This window comes from Chiloscyllium punctatum, chromosome 7, assembly GCF_047496795.1.
Source record: "Chiloscyllium punctatum isolate Juve2018m chromosome 7, sChiPun1.3, whole genome shotgun sequence".
NCBI lineage: Eukaryota > Metazoa > Chordata > Chondrichthyes > Orectolobiformes > Hemiscylliidae > Chiloscyllium > Chiloscyllium punctatum.
The window spans coordinates 69,100,803-69,122,685 of NC_092745.1; the positions used below are offsets into that span (position 1 = coordinate 69,100,803).

A 21,883-nucleotide genomic window follows, 5' to 3' on the forward strand; every position below is an offset into this window, starting at 1 on the left:
TTTTGTCCCTATTTTCTTTTCATAGTTAGATATTGTTCCGCATCGTATCAGTTTGGGTGTGTGTTCAGATGCAGGGAGCTGGCTGCAATTTTTATCATGGAGGTGTTGCCTCCTCATTGATCTAACTATAGTTTTATTATGAATGCAGTCCATGGAATTGGCTACTTCAGTACTCAGCAAGGGCTTGGGTAAACAGCAAATCTGTATTTCACACCCAATGGGTTAAATTTGAACTTGTACCGTCTTGTGAAGCATCAAAAGTGAATCGACGGCTCATTCATCTCCCTCCCTTTTTTTTAAGTTAAGCAAAGTGGCAATGAGTGGGGAGAGATGTAAAATGAGTTGCTAACACGCTATTCGGTTTTACACGAGGGATATAGAGTCAACATTACCCTCAAATTCCCCCCTCGTTCCACGTGAATTTCTAGCATAAAGCGCAGAGAATTTAGAACCAGGAAGCTTCTGCTAAAAACCCACTTTTATAATATTGTTGCAATATTATTTATTTATATTCACATTGGTATAATTTTACATCTATAAGAATATATAAGTAACCTTTATTTTAAACAAATAACAATTATGAGTCTCAATGTACTTCAGCTTATAAAAAGATCTGAAGTTAAACATATCATCCTAGCTGTAATAAGAAATAAGGATGCCTTCAGTTTTTGAGTTTAAACTTGGAGTACAGATTACTGTATATGTTGACTATGCAGCTTTCTATTGTTCAAAATTATTTTATTCTAGCCGAGACAATTACTTGGAAAGCTGAAAGGGCTTGCCAAAATTTTAAGAATATGCAAACTCCCATAAAAGAACCTTTCAATGCATTTCTCAGCCGGAGTCTGGGCTTTAATCTCCAGAATCAAAATACTAAAATAAATGCCTTCTCATGTAGACCTTTTCAATCTTTCCCCTCTCTTATCTCTCAGCTGCAAGCTGAACCACCTTAGCACAAGCAGAAAGCCTCCCTTCCTCCTTCTCCCTTCCCCCTCCCGTGCCAGATGAATTTTGTATGTATTCTAAGGCTCTGAATGCAGTACTGTCTCGAACAAGGACACAGAAGGAGCTTGGTACTGGGTCTGCCCTCAGAGACTGCAGGAGCCAACAATAGCTAGAGCTTGTTAGGATGCAAGACTGGCATACGGGCTGCTCCCCCAGTGAGACTTAAGTAGAGACAGAGCAAGCAATCTGGCTTCACAAGATCTGATGTACCAAGAGATACCTGACAGTTTTATTCAGAGCATTCCTGCTCCAGTGCCGACCACCGACTGCAAGAAAAGCCATTTTAGAGCTTCATTTACATTGTTTGCAAGTGCCAGAAAGGTAAGGGTTACGCATTAATTACTGCCTTGTAGTCTTTCAGTGTGAATTCAAATGTGATATTACTGTAGGAGATAGTCCTTTACTAAGATAATCCTTTATTAATGTAAAATAATGTATAACAACAATCCTCTGACAGATTCCACTTCTCCTGTTACACCTTGCTTGGTACGAATAATATCTATTCATTTTTCAATCTAACATGGATGAATGTTGGAATGCTGACTTTGCTTATTTTTCTTCTTGCATTTGTTAATGTAAATATAAATCATAAAAGCAAACTAATTAGATGCTTGACAGCATAGTAGATAATGGATCTTAATTAAATAGCTTTCTTTAAGAAATCAAAATAAATATTGTGTATCTGAATGTATATTTTTAAATAATCTTTTGGATTCATTTCACCTCATTCTGTGCAATGGCAAAAATGCGCTAATGTAGATCACCCGTACTTACTGGCCTTCTGAGAAAATAAGGCAATGCACATTTGAATCAGACTAATACAATCTAAATATGCAGACTGGCATCACTCATCTATTAATTAGAAATGAACAGCTGGAATGAATTGTGTAATGTTTCCCTCCTGTTGTCTGAATGAGCAAAAAAACAAACTTGGTGTTTAGCGTACTGTTTATCAAGACTTAATGAGACTCCCACTCAAAGCTGGGTTGTCCAGGTCTGTATCAAACGTGCTTAAAATTTTGAAAAGGATGGCTTATTTCAGGCAGTGGCCAGGACTGATTCTCAGATCCCAGTTACATTTACCCTGACCATCAGAGGCAAACACATATGGAGTTCCAGAGAGTAAAGAACTTGCATATATACACTACTAACAAACACAAGGACATCACAACTCCTTTTCAACTCTATGCACTGTTCCAGCATTGGAAAAATAATAGCCAATTTACACATAATGGCGTTCCTTAGGTGACAATGCAGTAAATTTCTAGATAATACTTTTTATTATTGAAGTAATATTGACTGGATAAAATATATTTATGTTACTATGGGGAGAATATCCTTCTCTCCTTTTGATATTGGCTCTGGTACGTCAAGTGGATGGGGAGACAGGGCCTTGGATTAACTTCTCGTCAAAGATGTGGAGGTGTCTGTGTTGGACTGGGGTGGACAAAGTTAAAAATCACACAACACCAGGTTATAGTCCAACAGGTTTATTTGGAAGTACAAGCTTTTGGGCCACTGCGTCAGACCAGCTACCTGACAAAGGAGGGGCACCCCGAAAGCTGGTACTTCCAAATAAACCTGTTGGACTACAACCTGGTGTTGTGTGACTTTTAACCCTCTTCAAAGAGACAGCACAGCCTCTCTCAATATTGCACTGGGCCATCAGCTTGGATGATGTGTTTTAATTGTCTGCAATGGGGCCTGAGCCCATGATTTCCCTGACTCACGGGTAAGAATGCTGCCAACTGAGCCAAGACTGACATTCAGAAGGTGAGAGCATGTAGAACTGAATAAAATGCAGGTGCACATCAAAGGCGAAGCACACCTTCACCTAGCATGGCATTTAACCATACAGCTGCCAGATCACACCCGACAACAGTTCAACCAGGCACTCATTAACCTCTACATAAGTTCCACTGAAGTGCGCAAATGACAGGGCGTTGGTTTGTGAAAAGTAAATGAACGGTCTTTGTGGAAGTAATCCTCGCTTGGTAACAATCAAAGCAACCAGTATTTAATAATAGTACTGCATGGGAAAAATGAGAAAATTCCAACACAGTTACAAACTGTTATTTTTAACCCCCTGCCCCCAACACCAAAATAACAGTTGATAAAGTGAAATTGTTTCACAGCTAAAGCATTGCCACAACGCAAGGCTAGATTATGAGGCAGTGTTTTGGCAGACGAGCTGCTCTGGAATAAATCCCACCGTTATAACTCTAGGGCTATTAACATTCTCAGCTCTGGCTTTCTCAAAAGGAAAACAAATGGCTGAGTTTCTGAGTGATGGAGCATATCATCATTGAGACATCTGCACAGCGTTCCATCCTGTTCGATTTACAGAACCTTTTCAACCCAACTCTGATTGCATTCACTGCACTTGGTCCACTGCCTGCACAATGTACTCATTCAAAGCAAAAGGGGATGATTTGATTACATTCAGAGGCTTTCACACAGACCATCTCTGCCATTCTTTCCAACTGTGTTGCTTCCAACAGAAGTCATTTGCATCCTTCACATGATTAACTCCAATTCTTGTCTTTTCTAAAAAGTTTGTCAAACATCTTAATTATGAATGCTTTATACTGAAACTTAACGTGGTCAAATTAATTTACTCTGGAACTTTCAGCTTGATCTCCTCTTTAACTGCCTCCTCTCCCATCAACGACCATGCTTTGTTCATGGTTTTTTTGCAAAGCCTCGATCGCCATTTCACTGGCTGTGCACCGTGACTTGGTCTTTGAAACATTCACAGTGTGGCCAACAGCCTCTCTGACTTTGTTCTCTTGTATGTGGGCGGTACTCAGTCTCTGCTGAATGCCTCCGCTGAAAGCTGTGACAGGAACTCAGTAAATTGAGAATCCCGAGTGTCCACTGTATTGTGCAAAAGTGTACATTCATGAGGTTCAACAGCACAGGTCATCTGGAGCATATAACACAGATATAATAGCTTGATTAAAGCTGGACCTTTTTACATGATGCTTAAGTAAATACATTCTCCATTTCATAAGGTTACATTAAGCCATTATATTGTTAAAGTTAAATTTACCTGTTAATGACATTTGCGTTGGCGTCAGATGGATAACAGCCATTTATATAAAGGTGTCCTTTAAGGTGAACTGGCTACTGGATCACAGCCTGCTAAGCATCTATACCTTTGCTTCAAAGACTACTGCAAGTAAGGCATGAAGATACTTTGCAATGATACAGCCAACTGGGAGACAGCTCGTGAAGGCTATTGCCTGTGAGGGCCGACTATTTGAAAGGGCAATGGAAAAGGAGGGCAGGAGCAAAAAGCCCAGCTGGTCCAAGAGAGGGTCTGGAAAAGTCAGAGGCCAGCAGATCATGCACCTTCTCAGCCTACTATCTTGCCCGGCATTGCAGAGATACCTGAATTGGGCTCCTAAATTACACCATGCAATGTTCAACACAAAAGTGACCATCATGGCACAAACCATCATCTTACAAGATGGAACTTGCCTCTTGCTTAGATATGAAGGTGTTGGTGCTGGACTGGAGTGGATAAGGTCAGAAGTCACATGACACCAGGTTATAGTTTGTCAGGTTTACTTGCTATCACGAGCTTTCAAAGCGCTGCTGCTCCATCAGGTGAAGTGTTTTTTGTTTAGTGGTTATTTTGTTGATGCAAAACTCTCTTATCTGCAAAGTAATTCTGCTCTGGTCTCAAAGATAGCTCAGCATGATCCTATTGAGATCCAAATGATTAAGGAAATAGTTTGTGATCTTACCAAGCTATAAACAGGAATAAAATCATCTTGGGACTAAGTACATCACTGGCTCTTTCATTTTTGATGGTTAACACCCCATCTGAGTGCAGTCACCATGCATTGTGTACTTGATCTAAATGCAGGATTGTATTTATCTGCAATTGTTTTGTCTCATATCTTTGATAAGCCAGCTAAGTGTCTTAAATGTAGACGCAAGCAGAGGAATTTCAGACAAACAAATGAGCAAGTGCACTGCTTATATCTGCAAAATGAGATTTCAAATCAATTTTGTTCTCCAATCAGAAAAGGCTAAATGATCCCAGTAGTTGCCATCTGCACTGCCAATCAAAACTTGCGAAAGAAGAAATGATACAGTCAGTGTACATCATAAATCTCAAGCATTTGCCTCATTTGCAAGGTGACATATTTCATTCCTCCTAAGCTTCTCACATCTTGACTTGCTAATGTGCTTCTTCCTGAGAAGATATTGACGCACTATGAATTCGTGAACAGATGAACTCATCTTTGTAATATAATGTAATAACAGGTTATGTAGGAGTCCTCATATCAATGTAACTCATTCTACACTTCACAGATGAGCTGCTGGACACCATCAAATGGTAACAACTTTCCTCACAAATCTCTTTGTACAGAATAAAAAGTGCCAGACCTGTCAGATAAGCCACGATTGAATCACATGGCAATAAATTGACAAAATTAAATATCTAATTTGTGACTTGTCCAAAACAAGAAGCATTTCCCTACATCTAGCCCATGGCCTCTTTCATTATCTTAACCATAATCCATTAGGCCACTTTCAGCCTTCTCGGTTCCAGAGAAGAGAGACATCAGTTTTTCTGCCTAACCTGCCAAACAGTTTTGATGTAATTCATGGAGATTTATTGTGCAGTCTGTGGATTTTTTATAAGGTAGAATCTCCAGCTGTGCACAGGACTAGATATATCTACCTCACTCTTCTGGATGCACTGACTTCTATTTCATTAGATTTTCACTGTTTGCACACCCTTTTAATGTGGGTGCTGCTGTTCTTAGAGTTTCAATGAGCACAAATTAGTTGTTGTGTTCATAGCACCCAAAATACTTGCCTGAAGATGTGAAAGGTGCTGTATAAATGTGCATCTTCTTTGCTTTCCCTTTAACTGTCAAACAAGCACTTGATGGATAATGTAATCTCTCCATTTGACAGCAGGGAGTATCAAAGCCCAAGTCCACTCTATCCTCAAGCTATAGGGACACTGGTTAAGAGTCAGGTTCACAAGTGCTAACTGATCACTCGTCTCCTGCCCCGGGGTAATCGAAAGGCCATCTCAGTTATGGATGGGATCAGCCAGCTCAGCACAGGCTTTAGACCAAGCGTTAGCAACCATCTAGAATTGCATCAAAAGCCTTTTATCTTCATCTCTGACTGTGGACAGTGAATGTCAGTGGATTATTTAGCAGTGAAGGGTATCAGAATTAAGCTCATTTCTGTTCTGGTACGTATGCACACTTGCCAGCGAGAATCACAAAATACCAACCTGAGGTAGAAATAATCCTTGATCTAGTGTTCAAATTTCAAAGTAACTGTTAGAATTTTATACAGTTTGAAGTAAATAAAAAGGGCCAACTTAATTACAAAACTATTGAACAATTTGTGAACTCAAATGACCAAATAAGCATTAACTGCAGGAGCAGAATGCAGAAGCTTACATCATATCTAGGTCACATTTGCATTACAAAAACGACACATTTTTGACACAGTGCTCATGGGACTACGCATGACTTGTCATTTCTATTGCTTGCACATAGTAAAACACTACAGACTGTCATCTTTCAGTGCAGGGCTGAGATCTTTAGACACTGCAATGCCACATGACCAAGCAACAGAATTCTCCAATTAATCTTGAAATCAGAAGGACTATGATGAAGAGCAAGGGAACATGGGAGTGCGATAACTTCCAGCGTTTGAGGCATTAGCCAGAATGAGATCCCTGTTCTTCTTCAAAGTAGCCATGTTCTGTCTCTTTCATCCTCACAAACTGATAGTTGGGAGATGGCACCACTCCCTCAAGGACTGCAACGGTACAAGGAGGCAGCTCCCGATTAACTGTTCTGAAGAAGGGGCATTGGACCCAAAATGCTAACTGCTTTCTTTCCACATATACTGCCCAGACCTGCTGAATTTCTCCAGTAACTTCTGCTTTCGTTTCATCACCATTTTCTTCAGGCCAAGGCAGATACGCAATGAGCATTGGGACAGTCACAAATCAGGAATATTTTTTTTTTAATTGCAGCACTCCCTTGGCAATACAATGGTGCATCAGAGTTAACTTTTTGCACTCGAAACTGGAACCGTGTGACTGAACCAATTAAGCTGTGGCTGAGAGAACAAAAAAAAATTCTTGACAACTATTCTTTTCCCTTTCTAGCACCTCGACCTGGAAATCAGGCAAATCTGTGTCGAATGAAACAGCAAGATTGAGGCCATTCAGCCCATCTTGCCTGTGCCTGTTCTCAAAAAATACTATCCAATTTCTCTTACTATCACACATGAAGGAAGAAAGGAATAGCTAGTTGGTCCTCTACTTGAAGTTAAATGTTTAAGTAAATGTAATGGTGACAAAGCAAGCTCCTGGTCGACGTGAAAAAGATAGAAAGAAGATAAATCCTCGCCACTCAGTGAAAGAAATATTTAGATTCACATAAATATGCCATCAATTTGAATAAAAAATAGTTTATATTGTAGCTGTTGAAACCAGGCTGTCATCTCTCTTACAAGACAGAGTGCTTCAACTGCTTGGCTTTTTTTAAGTGGAATGTATGGAGTGTTACATAATTGTTGAATGAGTAATGATACAGAAAAGGCTTGCACCATTGTAGATACAGTAATTCGTGACTGAGTGATCCAACCTGCAAATTGCTGCTTAACTCAGACTCGGAGAACATGGAATGAATTGTATTTAGGGAAATCCAATTGTTAACGCTCAGAAACAGAGGTGGTCTTTGTGGAAAATTACATCAAACCCGCGTGATTTGGACCATCAAGGCATTTGACTTACAGTCATCTGATTACCACTGGGTAAGTAGAAGGGCCAACATGGGCAGAAATAAAGGAGCTTTAGAAGAAGTCTATCTCAGCAATGCTAGGGGCATCATTAAAACATCAGGGCCTAAAAGTGACTAAGAGATTGTCTGTGTAGTTCATACTTCCAATGTTAAAAGGTCAGGCTTAATTGCTGAGATCATTCTAGTTAACCACCTATTTTCGCATAGAAACTGCATGAACAACACAAACATTTGCACACTTCAAAATAAATGCTGCCGTAGTCTATAAAGCTCTCTGTGTTTTACTGGAATGAGTTTGATTGCAGAGGCAGGTAACCTTGCAGAACCGTCTCTTTAAAAATTACATTGTGCTGTGCATTCATGTTTAGTTAAAGTGGTCTCGCTTTCTCATTAATATCACATATCATTAAGGCAACACTATGAAAGATTATGCAAATTTTAAAATCCCAAGGGGCTTGTTAGTGTGGCACATCTGCATTCTGGAGATCAATTCTCATGGGAAGATAAGTTTAATTAGCTCTGTACAGGAGTATCCACAGATTGAGCTGAACGTTTAGACATAAATTCAGCTTTACATGAGGCACTGCCTGTTAAACACTCAATAAGTTCGCACTCCGACCACGATACTATAGAGGTGATGACATTTTCGGTTTGCCAAATCCATTGTCAATCACAAAGGTAGAAAATCATTCTTCATGTTATGTTTAACTGGTTGTCGATTGAAGCAGTTACAATGACGTGATGAGTTATGTTTCTTCCAATCTTTATATTCCCTGCAAGTACTGCTTTACTAAGGTGGAAATATCAATGATACTACATAGGCATATGTTTGAATCAGACTCCTGGTCATGTGCAGCACAACACAAGAACATTAGATAACATTCAAACATATCCCAAAAATCTCACCACGGTCATTCTACAAATTCTACTTGGTTTCCTCAATTTCTGAAAGGAATATTAGATCAGGAGGAGACTTTCTATGTCTGGTTCCCTTTAAACATCCAACACCAGTCCTTCTCTAACCTCAAGCATGTAGGCAGAACAAGAGAGGTTTCAGATGACCAACTGATCTGACCTTGTTCACTCTCACTTACTGGCACAAAAAAGCTCACCACAAATTAATTGAATTCAAGGAAACTGAATATTCTGTTACCTTTAGCGCCTAAATGTGAGAAATGTATTTATATACATTTTTAAATTAAATAACATAAATTGATAACTCATGTCAGAAACAAAGTAGACGTGTTCCGATTGTGAGCATTTATGCTGCTAGAGAAAACATGTATTTGAAACTTGGTAGTGTGTGTTACAAGATCATCACAGTGGGATGACAATCATCTGGGAAACTAACTTACACTCGTCATCAAACATAATCAACAGAAATGTAACTCTTATTTAGAAAACTACATTGTTGTTGCTCAAACTTATGACAATTTATGCTGCTGATAGGAATTGAGTTTAGTTCTGTGATACCATCCTTCTACAAGTCCTGGGTTGGTTGGTCTGACCTCCTGTGTGACCTCAGCTGTGACATTGTACACTAGCGACCAACTTTTGGGCCATCTGGACCCTGAAGGATCTTGACAGATCACCAATAGTCCAGGTATTACACTTAGAGAACCACTGTCCTACAGGATTGTACAAATGGGTCCAGGCTCTGGCCAGAATAGTTAATCACCTATTGAACCCAGAGCAAGGGTAGAGAGTGATCCTATTTCCTTCCATTTGTGCAGAAACAATAAGCAATAATGGTCTCGTTATTTGGCTGTTGGTGCACAGAAGAATAAGTCAACACAAAAGGAGCGACTAAAATAAGTACAGTGGGCCTAGATGTCTTTGAACAACGTTGTGCATCAGGCTTCTTGCCTTGCTGCTGAGTTACACAACATACGATAAATTCATTTGTTTTGGTGGCATTAGCTGCCGTACATTTTCAACAACAGTCACTGTGTCTAAGACCCTACTTGAAACATGTTTGCTTTTAACTCTTTGTTAGAGGAGCAATGTTGTATAAGGACACCATTTTGGTGACACACCTTCCAACAATGAATAACTGTGCTGAGCAGTTCATGTGTGCAGATTTTGTGATTAGAACCATTAAAAAGCACATGCACTTATTGAAATACTTGGTGTTTTTCATTTCCATAATGAGATCATTCCAAGGATTTAATCAACAGCGTCTCTAAAAATATAACCGCTTCAAGCAGCAACAGACCAACATTTGTGCAAATCAAAGCCTGGCTGGTCTTTCCAAATAATATTGCTGTTCACTCCAGATGTAGTGCCCTATTTTAGATAACATTAATTGTTTTCCCTGAGTTGAGGAAACAAGCCATTCTGATTCATTGTATATTCCCAGCACAGTCCATCATGAAGGTACATAATTTTCAGCGAAAATCCATCTGCCAATTTCAGTAAGTGTATTCAGTGAGTGCTTGTAAACTCTGCACTCTGGAAATCAGGCCAGTGGTGCATACACACACAACATGGTCCTGAACTGATCCTTTATAGCACATTTTTCCAAATCTGCCAAGCAAACCACTGTTTCAACTGGAAGGAGTATTTGCTGCCAATTTGGATAGCGAGAAGGGAATTGGTTCAAGGAACAGTCTTTAACCTTCTGCATTTTGGAACCAGGGGATCACAGACAGAAAAGTGCTTTTGAAAAGTTGGATGCAAATATATTCTTGGTGTTGTCTTCAAGTTAGAGAGAGTGGAAATGGTGGGGACTCATCCATTGAATACAGGGGTTGGTGAGCAGACGGTGAGAACAAGGGGAATGCTATCATGGTTCAGGGACAGAGGGTGGGGGTAAAGATAGAGTTCTGAAAATGAGACAGACAAATTAAAATGAATTAAGGAGCCTTATCAACCACAGTGCAGGTTGACGTTGAGAAGTGTTAATGCTAAGGAAAAGGGAAACTATCAAATGTGCTAGCATAGAAGGTAATGTCACCAGAACAAATGTAGCGGAGATTGGGAAACTTGCAGAGTGGAATGGGATGTGAGGAAGTGCTATCAAGGTATTTGTGAGTGAATATTGGTTGAGAGCTTATTGCCTTTAATGGAGACAGAAACACCGTGGGCGGCACGGTGGCACAGTGGTTAGCACTGCTGCCTCACAGCGCCAGAGATCCGGGTTCATTTCCCGCCTCAGGCGACTGACTGTGTGGAGTTTGCACATTCTCCCCGTGTCTGCGTGGGTTTCCTCCGGGTGCTCCGGTTTCCTCTCACAGTCCAAAGATGTGCAGGTCAGGTGAATTGGCCATGCTAAATTGCCCCTAGTGTTAGGTAAGGGGTAGATGTAGGGGTATGGGTGGGTTGCGCTTCGGCGGGGCGGTGTGGACTTGTTGGGCCGAAGGGCCTGTTTCCACACTGTAAGTAATCTAATCTAATCTAAAAGAAGAGTCAGAGATGGATTATGCCAAAGTGAAGGAAGGGGGGGAAATTGAAAGCAAAATTGATTATATTTTCCAGTTCAGCATAACAGCAGAAAACAATGTTAGCATGCAGAAAATATTAGTGAGCAAAGGGTCCCAAGTAAGACTGGAATAGGGAATCTCCAAATAACCCACCACAAGGCACATTTCTGGGACACATGGCTACCCACAGCAACATCTTTTGTTGTGTTTGTTTTATTAGATTCTCCTTAAATGTCAATAACACTAACTGCTGAATACAATTCCCTGGAGCTAACTCAGCACAGCACCATTGCAATGCTCAACTGTGTTGCCTTGCAATACTGGACTAAAACAGTATGAAAAGAGAATGTCTCTTTCCTGAAGTCCATTGACTGCTAATTTTTCAATCGCCATCCAATTTTACTCCAGTCCTTTCAGGTAAAATACCTCATTTCTATTTTTCATTAATTCATATGATGTGGGTGTTTCTGGCTGGGTCAGTCTTTGTTGCCTTCTCTTACTGCCCAGAGGGCAATTAAGGGTCAACCAGTTTGCAGTGTGGCTGGAGTCACATGTCGGTCAGACTGAGTGAGGAGGGCAGATTCCTTTCTCTTACTGACCCAGTCTAGGTTTTACAACAATCAACACTGTTTACATGGCCAGCATTAGACTGGCATTTAATTCCAGATGTTTATTGAATTCAAATTTCACCACCTGCCATCTGCTGATCATGGACGCCTGCAGTGTCCTCAGAGACGCAAGGCAAGAGGCCATTCTTCCAAATTGAGCTAGACAATTGAATGAGAAAGATCATCATATCCATTTCTCCACTAGCTACATCCATTGAAAGAAAGCTGCTGCATTAATATAGCACTTATATCCCAACATCATGCCATTCCAAAAACACTTTGCCATCAATGAAGTAATGTTTGAAAGATAGTCACTGTTGTCAAATAATGTTTTCCAGAAATGAGTTACTGCGTGGCAAGTAGGAGTGGCAACACCGCTAGATATTTACATATCCTAACACTTGAATAATTAGGTCAATTGCTGTGCCTACTGAAGCTGACAAAACCAACACTGACCACAAATTGTTTTTTTTTAATTTTTCACTGTATACCGCAACAGGCAATGACTTTACCAGCTAAGTCATAGGGGAAGGAAAGAAGGAAGATTTACAGTGATTATTCTTGAATATTGTCTGTTAGACATGGTCTGTAGGCAGATTGATGTTTCGATTAATACCATGTATAGTGTCATCAGCATTCACAAAGCCACTGGAACAAAGTGTCATCATGGTCCGTTAAAATGTCTTTGATCATGCTACTTTAAGCTATCATTTCAGTTGTGACAAAAGATGAGGCCCCAGCAAGTGTCAGCATCTCTCCTTGAGTATGACTGCAGTTTTATGGAACTATTCACGAAGTACACTTTCCATTTAAGTGCAGAAGAGAAGAGCTGGAAAGATGCACCTTGACATTGGCTGAGATACAAGTGAAAGGTTCACCCATGCCCTTTGCGTGTAGGCAATTTAATGAGACTTTTACAATTAAATTATACATTTCTAATGCAAAGTGGTCAGTTAGCTCAGATGGCCAGTTTTGAATGCAGTGACGCCAACAGCTTGAACCAGCTGTGGTTACCGCAAAAGACTCTCCTTCTCAACCCACCAGTCAAGACCCTCTGACTGAACTCGTGTGCTGCCTTGACCTGAAAGATTGAGGGAAGTGTGTCGGGAGTTGTGCTGAAATTGTTTGGGGTCACAAGTCTTTCACGGTTGAGTAGCTGGCAGTGCGAGCGAGTGGCAAGATGTGGGTATGAGGATTCAGCAGTGCCACTTGTATGAGGGCAAGGTGAAGCATATCAAGAACTGAATTATTTATTGAGATCATTGATAGACGAGTGTTGTGGCTGAGGTCAATTGAGCAGTAGTATTCACTGACCTTGACCACTCATGTGAGGTCACTGAGCCACAACATGGCACCTAGATCCTTGCAGTTTGGCCCTTAGCATCTCTGTGACAGCCATTGGGTCCTACAACCAGACCCTAGTTCCCTAAGTTATTACGGTAACAGAGAGGATACCCAAATTTGTTCACCTACCAGTTGAGGAAGAGGGATGAATTTGCTCCCCTTCTTTATGCACCCACCCCTTCAGGCGGTTACAATAAAGTTAAGTTACCAAGGAATTTCTCCCTGTTGGTGCCTTTCTCCCTAGCTGACTAATTTCTGTTTTTAAAGTAGCCAGTTTCAACTTGGCTTTCTCAGGTTATAAAGTCATACAGCACAGAAATACACCCTTTGGTTCAACTCATCTGTGCCGACCAACTTTCCCAAATTAAATTAACCTCATTTGCTCACATTTGACCCATAGACCTCGAAAACGTTCCTATTTATGTACCTGTCCAAATGCATTTTAGTCATGTAACTGTATCTACATCACTTCCTCTGGTAGTTCATTCCACAAAAGCACAAAAGCACCATCCCCTGTGTGAAGATGTTGCCCCTCAGTTCCCCTCTCACCTTAAACCTGTGCCATCTAGTTTTGAATTCCCCTAGTCAAAGGAAAAGACCTTGGCCAATCACTTACCTATACCCCATAAGATTTTATAAACCTCCTATGCTCCAGAGAAAAAAGGCTCAGCCTATCCAGCCTCTCCCTGTAACTCAACTCTTACAGCTCCAGTAACATCCTTGTAAATATTTTTTGTGCCCTTTCCAATTCAATAATATCCTTCCTGAACAAAGAAAACGAGTTATGTAGTGACTAAAAATTTGAAAAAACAATGATGCGACACATTAATACACCGATTAAAAGTGAGAAATGTATCTGAAAAATGATAGAAGTTAAATGATATAAGAAAAGTCTCTTTGGAATTTTTATGAAGTGTAGTTAGTGAAATCTTAATAGCTGGGAAGTTGATTTCAGGATTATTGGCTTGCTAGGTTTGTTGTAATTGTTTTGTCCTGATTTCTTTTCTTGATGATTTACTGACGTCACTCAGAATTAGAGAACCTTTCCATTATTCTTTTCTCATTTGACTGGCTTGTTGGCTGGCTGACTTATAGCTCTCAGTCTTCTACCTGCATGACAGGAATGACTAAGAGGCAGTTCTTCATTTGTGACCTTCAAAGCACAATAATTCACGAACCCAGGCTATTACACATGAGGTCCTTAGACCACTGGTACACACAAGCATCTCAGCTCACTAGCATATCTAGTGATTTTTAAAGACAGTTCTTATGTACTCTTTAAACAGGAAGATACAAAACATATCTCTGCAGTCTTCTCTCTCATCATGTTGACAATTTCAGACACCTCCCAGGAGATTACAGATCAACTTGTAATGCATTTATCCCCTCTTTAAGTTCATCCCTTTGAAGCTTTCTCATTGGGTGTAACATTCCAAGGTCTCTCTCTCTCTCTCTCTCCAGTTCTGCCACTGAAATTACATTCATAGCTACTTTGATTGTATTTGTCCTCTTTTAAAAACATATGGTGGAATTAAAGTTTGATATATCCAATGTGATGCAGGGTCATGGTGTTCTGAATGTGCATCCTGCCCTATTGCTTCTTCCATTCTTTACCTCCTGGACCAAAGTCTCCAGTGCAGCTTTGGAAACTATCGAATTGTACTCTTTTCCATTTTGTGCCAATTCTGTGTGTTTCCGAGACCAGAATTAGCTGTACAGTCATCTTCCAGTCATAATCTATCCTGCATTTAGGAAGCAGTCTATGTAATCAGCCATAATCTACAAAGGATCATAGGCATTATTCTCCAGTCGAGAGATAGAGTGATTATGTAGTTTGAGAGGTGGCATTCTGCATGAAGAGTGGAGTAAAGTAAGAAAGCAGACCTCTTACCATAGCCAGTACAGGGATTGAATCTGTGCTGTTCGTGAGCAGCCAGAAGTTGTGGTCCATGTTGGTACTAATAACATAGGCAGAAAGAGAGATGAGGTCCGGCAAAGGGAATATAAGGGGTTGAATAGAAAGTTGAAAACCAGGACCTCTAGGAATTACTCCTTGTGCCATGTGCCAGTGAGATCAGAAAGAGAAAGATAATACAATTGAATGTGTAGCTAAAGAGCTGCTGTAGGAGAAACGGCTTCAGATATCTGGATCATTTGGGATCTCTCCCAGGGCAGAGGGACCTGTAAAAGAAGGATGGGTTGCACCTAAACTGGAGGGGCAGGAATATCTTTACAGAGAGGTTTGCCAGTGCCTCTTGGGAATTTTTAAACTAGTGTGGCTGGGTGGGAAGGTGCAAACCAGAATAATAGGTCAACATGTAAAGTGATTGAGGAGAAGGTAGAGGTTTAGGCTGGTAAGTCTCATTGGAAGAATAGACAGGATTAGGTTAATGAATACATTGGGACTGGAGGTACGGAATATGTTTATTTTAATGCAAGGAATATAACAGATAAAGCAGATGCATTTAGAATCTGTATTAATACAGGGACTACGATGTGGTAGCCATTATGGAAACCTAGTTGAGAGAAGGGCTGGACTGGCAGCTCAATGTTCTAGGGTTTTGATGTTTGAGGTGTGATAGAGAGAGATGTAAGAGGGAGGGTGAGATTGAATGACTAATTAAGGAGACTGTCACAGCTACTCTAAGAGAGGACACCTTGGAGGGCTCATCCAGCAATGCAATAAGGGTCAAACTCAGGAAAAAGAAAGGTGCAGACACTATGCTGAGGTTATGCTATGCGCCTTCCAATAACCTGTAGGAATTCGAGGAACAGATATGTAAGCAGATCAGGGAAAGATGTAAAAAGAGTAGGGTTGATTTCAATTTCCCCAATTTTCACTGGTACTCTCTTAGACCCAGCAACTTAGAAGGAGCAGAATTTGATGTTCAAAGACATGTCAATATTAAGAAGGAGGAGGTGTTGAGTGACTTGAAAACATTAAGGTAGATAAGTTCCCAGGACCTGATGGGATCTATCCTAAGATATTGAAGGAAGCAAGAGAGGAGATTGCTGGGGCCTTGAGAGAGATATTTGTGCTCTCTTTAGCCACAGATGAGGTCCTAGAAGACTGGAGTAGACAATGTTGCTCCAGGGATAATCAAGGAAATTAGTTATAAATCTGTGAGCCATACTTCAGTGTAGAGAAATTATTGCAGAAGGTTTTGGGGGCAGGATTTACTCACATTTGAAAAAGAATGGACTTATTAGGGCTACCCTGCTATGAGGTTTTTGAAGAAGTGTCGAAGATGATTTGTGAGAGTGGGGCAGTAGACATTGACTCCATGGACTTTACTAAAGCATTTGGCAAAGTCCTTCATGGTAGGCTAGTCCAGAAGATTAAGTCAACTGGGGTCCATGGTGAATTGGTAAGATGGATATAGCATTGGCTTGGTTATAGAAGATAGAGTGTAGTTGTGGAGGAATGATTTACTGACTGAGGTCTGTGACCAGTGGTGTTCTACAAGGAACTGAGACCTCTGTTATTTGTTATAAATGATTTGAACCAAAATGTAGGTGATCAAATTCGTAAGTTGTCAGATGCATGAAAATTGGCGGAGTTGCAGATAATGAGGGAGGTTATCAAGGAATACAACAGGATATAGATCAATCGGAAATTTGATGGAGAAATGGCAAAGGGACCTTAATGTAGACAAGTGTGAGGTGATGCGTTTTGGGAGGTCAAATGCGAGAGAAACATACACAGTAAATGGCAAGACACGTAGGAGGTACAGAGAGATCTTGGGATGCGAGTCCAGAGTTCCCTGAAAGTGGTAACACAGGTGGACACGGTGGTAAAGAAGGCATACCGCATGCTTGCCTCCAGTTGGCATCTTGGAGACATGTAGAAAAGGTGCAAAATAGGTTTACCAGGATGTTGCCTGGATTGAAGTATATTAGCTATAAGGACAGGTTACACAAACTTGGATTATTTTTTACTACAGTATTGGAGGCTGAGTGGGGACCTGATACAAGTATCTAAATTATGAGAGGCATGGATAGGGTAGATAGTCAGAATCTTTTTCCCAGGGTGAAAATGTCAAATACTTAGGGGAGTAGGTTTAAGGCAAAAGAGGGAAAGTTAAAAGGAGACACGCAAGGCACATTTTTTACACACAGAGTGACAGGTTCCTGAGCTGGTGATAGAAGCAGATACAATAGCTTCTGTTACATTTAAGAGGCATTTAGGTAGACACATGAACAAGCAGGGAATAGAGGGATACTGATTATGTGCAGGCAGATGGGACTAGTTCAGAATAGCATCGTAGTTGCAACAGACATGGTGGGCTGAAAGGCCTATGTCTGTGCTGTACTGTTCGGTGTTCTATGTTCTATAATCTATGTTCTAAAAGACATCAGAATATCACCTCCTCCCCGCGCCACCCCCCCCAACCTCCAATTAGAATTCAGCTACTTTATGGTCCACAACCATATAGTGTCATCCAGCAAAGGGTTCTCCATAGTTTATGTGAAATAAGTTGTCCCGAATAGAAAACACTCTTACATGACTATCTAGTCTGTGACATTAATGTGGAATAGTAGTTTTAACATTAATGCTTTCTTCAGCATAGCAAATCTCTTGTGTTGTCCAATTGTAATAAACCCTGCACGGCCCATTTCTTGCTATCTTCTAAGTCCCCAAGAGGCCAATAGCATTTGCAGCTAATCACAAAATGCTTGTGACTGATGCCCGAATGTTAGCTTCAAGCCATTTTCCATCAAATCTCTTATGTGCTCGTTATGAATCTCTCTCTTTTAGCAGTTGAGCTTTGAATCTGGGCTATATTTAGCCATGTTTTTATCGCAGTGTTTTAGCCTTGAGGGAACAGTGATGTGATGGTTGACTTTTGCTTAATTAAGAATCTTCTCCCACTTAGTGATCAACTCTCAGCATTGCTGCAAATCTGTTCTGCACAGCACTGCTGTCTACCTTACATTTTGCTGATGAAATTCCTTAGTAAAGCAGCATTATCTTTATCTGATATAAATCCCAGCAAAGGGCACAATGGCTTCGAAACAACAAAATATATTTTATTCTGCAGCAGGACACAGAATGTTCTTGCTTTGAATACCATAAGAAGCTAAACTATCTATTTTGGCTAGTGTATGAGATACTGCTAACCTCTTGCAGTCCGAGGAGGAAAAACACAAATTATTTGGCATTCAAGTGCAATGCAATTCATCCTGAAAACACTGATGAAAACAAATTGTTCCTATCCTAACTTCTGTCTATATAGCTGACAAGATCCAATCATTTTCAATAACAATAAAGCCACAGGCTAAATAAAAGATGATGCACCCTGGTAGGATAAGCTGCACACCGATCCCAGCAACTGAAAACAAAAATACACACAGCAATTGGAACGGGTAATGTGGGGATGACAAACATTGTTGCATTCCAGACAACAGAGTGCCTTCCTCTCGTCAGTTGACATTCCTGTCGAGCTGAAAGCGCTTTAGAAAAAAGACTGCACTTGAAACCATAGGCCGATGGGCGAGTTGGTGAGAGAAAAATCACACATCCTGCTTCTCCTATCTCCACAGCTCAGCTTGTCGCAGCTTCATACAGACAGCTTGCCCGACTGCAGAGTTTGCAGAGAGAAGCCCATTGAGAAAAGGAGCAGCGCGAAACAGTGAGTCCGTTTTATTTGGCTTGTGGCTGACCTTTCCCGATATGACAGCGTGTTGTCGCAGGTGTTGCTTTGGCTACATCTGCTGCCCTCCCATTTCAATCGATTCTCCCAGAGCCAGGACAGGGCACTTACTCGGAACTGGCATCAATCTGACTGGGTCAAGTGTAATTCTGTATTTGACTAGGTTCCCTCGTTGTCACTAAATGAGCATCAGGCATTCAGTGGCAGACTATTCAGCTTTTCTTTTTCAAAGCTCGGTAGAAAATTTGGTGTCAAAAAGGCCAGGGAGCCCTGATTACTTAATATTCATTCAGTCTTTAACCAGGGGAATATTTTCTTTTAAATGTGCAAACTTATATTTTACATGCATCTAGCAAAGTCTTTGTAACTGAACAGCATGTTGAAGGATGGCTTGATTTGCAGTTTGAGCTAATCATAACAAGGGAGATAATCTGGGCACGAGACTTGCCCAATACTTTAACATAATGAAATCCAGTTGTGAGCTAGAGACACTTGCTGGCCTACATGTAGGGAGAACAGAATTGGGCTCAGTCATGCTCACTCTAGGTCAAATACTTGCTGGCAAGCAATATGAGGATTGATGCATGACGAATGGTCAATTCAAAATTATGTTGGGCAACAGGTAATATCATGTGCCCTACTAAGGAACATATCTGGTGAGAAAATCAAACACAAACTCTGCAAAGATTATTAAAGCTGATGAAGGGATACGGAATGCGAAGATAGTAGCCTATTGAATGAAAAACAAGTTGCGCGTGAGCAGCGTGCCAAAGTTAGGGACAATTTCCCAGTGATTATCCCACGCTGTGTTCACACTGGGAAGCAAGGATTCAGATATAGACTGATGAGGTTCGCAAATCTGTAATTGGTACCAAAATTGGGGGGCTACTAATTAATTCTGAGATCCAAAGAAAATTCTTTTCAGCTAGTTATAAAGTAACAACTGGGCAAAACATATACAGCAGACAGAATCTCACATCAGTCATTTTGAGACAGTAAAAATAGCAATGTTTGCACCTACAATGTCCTGTATGAAAGACAACAGTATTGAAAGAATTTAGGTCATACGATATTAAAAATATCACCCCAGTGAATGTGGCCAAAAAGAAGATAGTGGAATATTGGGATTAAGGCAAGTGTAGAATATAAAATCTCAAACATAATGGTGAATTAATATTATATCTTGGTACGCTCACAAGAGGAGTGTTGTGTTCAAATGTAGAATCTATGGTATAGACAGGATGCTGAGAAAATAGAAGGTGAGTATAGGGTTGATTCAATAGGCTGCTATCTGCTATGAGGAAGTACAAATATGAAGAATGACTGAAGTTATTGTGGTTGTTTGCATAAAAGCGGAGGAGATCAAGGGATGACTCAATAAGAAGACATTAACAAATGGGAAGGGATGCTTTCTCACCTAATGTAAGCACAGGTCATATCGGATCATTTAAAAATGATAAGATGTAGTGAGTGTAACAAGGTCAGCCAGGTGGACTCATAGAATATGAGTTCCCTGATTGGGGCTGTTAACCTGATCCAATCAGGGACTCCTGGTTGACCGATATAGACAGGAGTGTCAGGGGTTCCGTTCACTCTGAGGCCTGGCTCTGAGGAAGCTGGATCATTATCAAGGACTCTCCACTAGGGAATGGAGGACCACTTGGTGAGGGGATACTGGCTCTGTGGAGTTATTTTATAAGTAATTGAAAAAGAAGGTGTATGGGAAAAGAGCAGGGAAATGAGAGTAAGGACCTGCAAGACTGCACTAATAGATACAATACTGTCCTGTCCTCAGGTATTAATGATTTTACACAAAAATGTTGTGGGGCCAGAATACTCTAATGGAGCAGGACCCAATATACAATAGAGTTATGGTTATGTTAATGAAGATCCGGGTTACATAAATGAGGCTTAGCTGTCTGGGAATCATCTGCAAGTGACCTTAAATTCTGACAACAAATCAATCACTTTTATCGAGCTAACAGTGATAATGTTACCAATGCATCTCCTTTGTCAGTCTTGGTCAACCTGAAAACAGCCCAGCATGCAATGGACAGGTGCATGTGCTTTAGATGAAGATTCTTAGATGAACTTTCTCATTCAGTATTGTCCAGCTCCTTTGTGACTGCTGAGATTTCTTAGCCTATGTCCCTCGGCTAGGAGTCTGCAACCGGTCAGGTAGTGAACTGGGGTTATAGGTGCTCTAGAGAGGGAGTGGGCTTCTGGCAATGGGATGCCATACCCATGGGACTCACCCAGTGGAAGGAATGGTCTGCAGGTTGAGATAAGTGGGAAGATGTGCTTGGAGATGGGGAAAGGCTGGGGCTGATGAGATCCAAGGACTTCTTAGGGTGTGAGGGGGCAAAGAGGTAGTGAAGGTCTGCACCAAGGAGCTCAGAAAGGCCATATTTTAAACACTGATCTCAGTTCTTTTCTTGCAAGACAACCCTTACTTTAACTTCATATTGCAAAGTTGGACTGTGAGGTTTGAATGTTAAGTAGATTTCCAACTCGATGGAACAGGAGAATGTCAATGGCCTCATTACAAATTTGGTGCATTGGAGCCTGAAAACTGTTTTCAGATTTTAAAAGCACATACACAAGTACGTATATGCACTCACAAACAAACATATGTATACGCACGCACACACATGTAAAAAGTACATAAACATATGTACATGCAGCACACAAGCTTTGCTTAAAAATATAATTCTCGTTTTTTAACAGCAAACACAATAATGTTTATCATCAATGATAACAGTTAGGTCTTTGAAGATTAAAGCTGCTTTTCTCCTCGAACGTTGTCTTGCTTAGCTTTCTTAGAGAAGCTTAATTGAAGCTGACTTGGTCTGGTCCCTTGAGAGTGGACATGAAGGCAAGGGAGAGAGAGCCAGGAAAATAGGGCTGAGCCAAATTGAGATGACCACCATCACATTCCCCCCACCAGGGGCAGGGCTGGTACAAGTGTATTAGCACCCAAGGTGACCACTGATTAAAGGAGAAGTTGATGAACAACAGTAGATCAAAGCTTTGCATTTTCACCACTGAAATCA

General features: G+C 40.7%; 1 protein-coding gene across 2 annotated transcripts in view; it reads left to right on the plus strand.

Annotated features, from left to right (window-relative positions):
- Positions 1 to 990: 990 nt before the first annotated feature.
- Positions 991 to 21,883, plus strand: part of LOC140479776 (regulator of G-protein signaling 8-like) — a 41,403-nt gene continuing 20,510 nt past the window's right edge. Inside the window, exons 1-2 of one of the 2 annotated variants that reach the window (XM_072573920.1) lie at positions 991 to 1,326; positions 18,721 to 18,809. In XM_072573920.1, the coding sequence (XP_072430021.1) occupies positions 1,210 to 1,326; positions 18,721 to 18,809 (206 nt within the window). In that variant the 5' untranslated portion in view covers positions 991 to 1,209. The remainder of the gene's footprint in view (positions 1,327 to 18,720; positions 18,810 to 21,883) is intronic. The other variant, XM_072573921.1, reaches the window with a different exon arrangement.